This window comes from Mus pahari, chromosome 5 (genome assembly GCF_900095145.1).
Source record: "Mus pahari chromosome 5, PAHARI_EIJ_v1.1, whole genome shotgun sequence".
In the NCBI taxonomy this organism is placed as follows: domain Eukaryota; kingdom Metazoa; phylum Chordata; class Mammalia; order Rodentia; family Muridae; genus Mus; species Mus pahari.
In genome coordinates, this window is record NC_034594.1 from 153,286,949 (window position 1) to 153,289,485 (window position 2,537).

Sequence of the window (2,537 nt, forward strand, 5' to 3'; positions counted from 1 at the left end):
AAAAAAAAAAAAAAAAAGAGACGGTCAGCAGAACAAGTAACTGAAACCTAGTATCCCCACCCAAGGGCATGTTCTTGAATACAAGTTTACACTACTGAGTACCAGAGGCTAGAAGTCCTTCCAGACAAAAGCACTAAGGTACATATGCATGTCACAAAACTGGACTAGACAAAGTTATAATTTTTATAAGGCTAGTTGGTAAAATATAACTTGGTTTACAGTGTTAACGTGATAAACTTAAATGATGACAATTTATACTCAAAATAGTAAACAGATATTAGGATAATATATTTACCTAAAATAAAATAATACATGTTGCTGAACATTAGCGCAAAGTCTCCAAAGGCCAGAGAGCTAAAAACAAAAGCCACAGCAAAGCAGAGATGGCAGCATTTGTTATGTGTGTATATAAAAAAAATAACCAGGATATAATAACAACTCCAATATATGGGAAAGAACTTTTTAGTCACCAAGAACACCAAAAATACTCTAGCTTACAAAGTGGAATACATGACTTTGGATCTGATTGTCATGGAGTTGGGGGCAAGGAGGATATGACAGACACTCATTATGTGACTCAACAATTAAAGACTGTTTTACTTTCGTTTCTTATTTTTTTTTAAGATTTATTTTTTATTATTATATATAAGTACACTGTAGCTGTCTTCAGACACACCAGAAGAGGGCGTCAGATCTCATTTTAGATGGTTGTGAGCCACCATGTGGTTACTGGGATTTGAACTCAGGACCTTCTCTCCAGTTCCTTTACTTTGGTTTCTTAAGCATGGGATTACAGGTACACAACCAAACGTGGCTCTCAATTTTGTTAATAAAATGTTCTAAGTTTGCTTATTATCATTAATGTCCAAAAGGAATAGTTTATTAAAAAAAGAAGTTTTGACAACTGAATCTTAATATTATCCAGGAAAAGAAAAAAAAAATCTAATAAATGTATGCATGTGTGCCAATAAATCTATGCTAATCAAATGTTGTTATCACAAAATTTAGCTTTGAGAGTCACAGAAGTGGAGCTGTAGAGATGGTCTGGTGTTAAGAGTGCTTCTGCTCTTGCAGAGGACCTGAGTTTAGTTCCCAGTATCCACGTCAGGTGGTTCACAACCACCTCTAACTCCAGCTCTCAAGGATCTTAATGCCTGTATGGTCTCTAAAGGCACCTGTATCACGTGCACACATTTCTCTCCACCCAGCCCACCACAAACACAGCCACACACATCACTGAAATAAGAGTACACCTGTACAGCACACAGTGCCTCAGAGATGCTTAGGCAAAGTAAAGCTAAAAGTAAAGGCATGGCCGGAGTTTAGGTCATAAATTGACCTTTTATGGCCACACAATACCCAAATAGTAATATCAAAAATACTGTCAAAATGTGAGATAAACAACAAACATATCCATCCATAAAGGTAATACACGGATTTCTGTCTTTGGCTTTCTCGCTTTGTGGTGCTGGGGAAAGAATCCTGAGCCTTGCACATTCTAAGAAAATGCTCCACCAGTGACCAGCACATAATGCCACTTAAATTTATATTTCAAAGGAAAAAAAAATCTTGATATATAGAAAACTGTGTATTTCTTAAATCTTCTAAAGGTCTCATCAAAACAAAGTCATCCTCATCACACAATGTTTTAAAAAAGGCTAGAGAAACACTACTTAAAGCAGTGTTTTAAAACATCCAGAATGGCAAAGTAGAATGGAGAAATCCTGGAGAAGTTCATACCTGCTCCAATTCCATTCTTCTGTCCTGTTATTTCCTGTCTCAGGGCACAGAGAGAAGCTTCCCGTACCAGAGCAGTGAGGTCTGCACCCCTATAATCAAAGAAATGTTCTTATGTGTTGTTAGGTATTCTAAAAGCCAAGATGTTTAATTATAATATACTTAACAATGAAGAAAAAGAGCAATGAATGGAAGTGAACTAGGAGCAGTAAGGAACAGCTTTTAGCTTTCTCTTAAAGAATTGAGGAAGGTGTGACATGAAAGATAAAATGTCCTTCCTCTTAGCTAGAGATACTAATGTTGATATAAAACATCTAGTTAAGAAGATAGGGTATAATGACTCGAATTCAATTCCTAGAAACCACATTAAAAGAGGAGGAAGAGGTGGGTAGAGGAGAAGGAGGAGGAAGAGGAGGAAAAGGGTGTGTGTGTGTGGGGGGGGGGGGATAACCCAGTCCAAGTTATAAGCAGGCAAATCCCCAGAGCTCACTGATGGATGAGCCAGCCTAGTCTAATAGACATGAGCTTCAGGAGTTAAAACAACAAAACAAAAAATGTAAAACCACTGTCTTAAAACACAAGTAGCTTCTGAGGAATAATACCTAAGAACCTAAGGTAGTCTTCCTGACCTCCTGAGGCACCTGCACACACCTGCATGGATGTGCACTGTCTGTCTGTCTGTGTGTGTGTCTGTCTCTCATTCATACACACACACACACACACACACACACACACACACACACACACACACACACACACCAGTTAATAGAAACTCTACACATACAAAGCTGAGTGAACAG

General features: G+C 37.8%; 1 protein-coding gene across 1 annotated transcript in view; it reads right to left on the reverse strand.

Annotated features, from left to right (window-relative positions):
* Positions 1–2,537, reverse strand: part of Nvl (nuclear VCP like) — a 49,192-nt gene that overhangs the window by 2,899 nt on the left and 43,756 nt on the right. Inside the window, exon 21 of the mRNA XM_021198604.2 lies at positions 1,741–1,829. Coding sequence (XP_021054263.1) covers positions 1,741–1,829 — 89 coding nt within the window. The remainder of the gene's footprint in view (positions 1–1,740; positions 1,830–2,537) is intronic.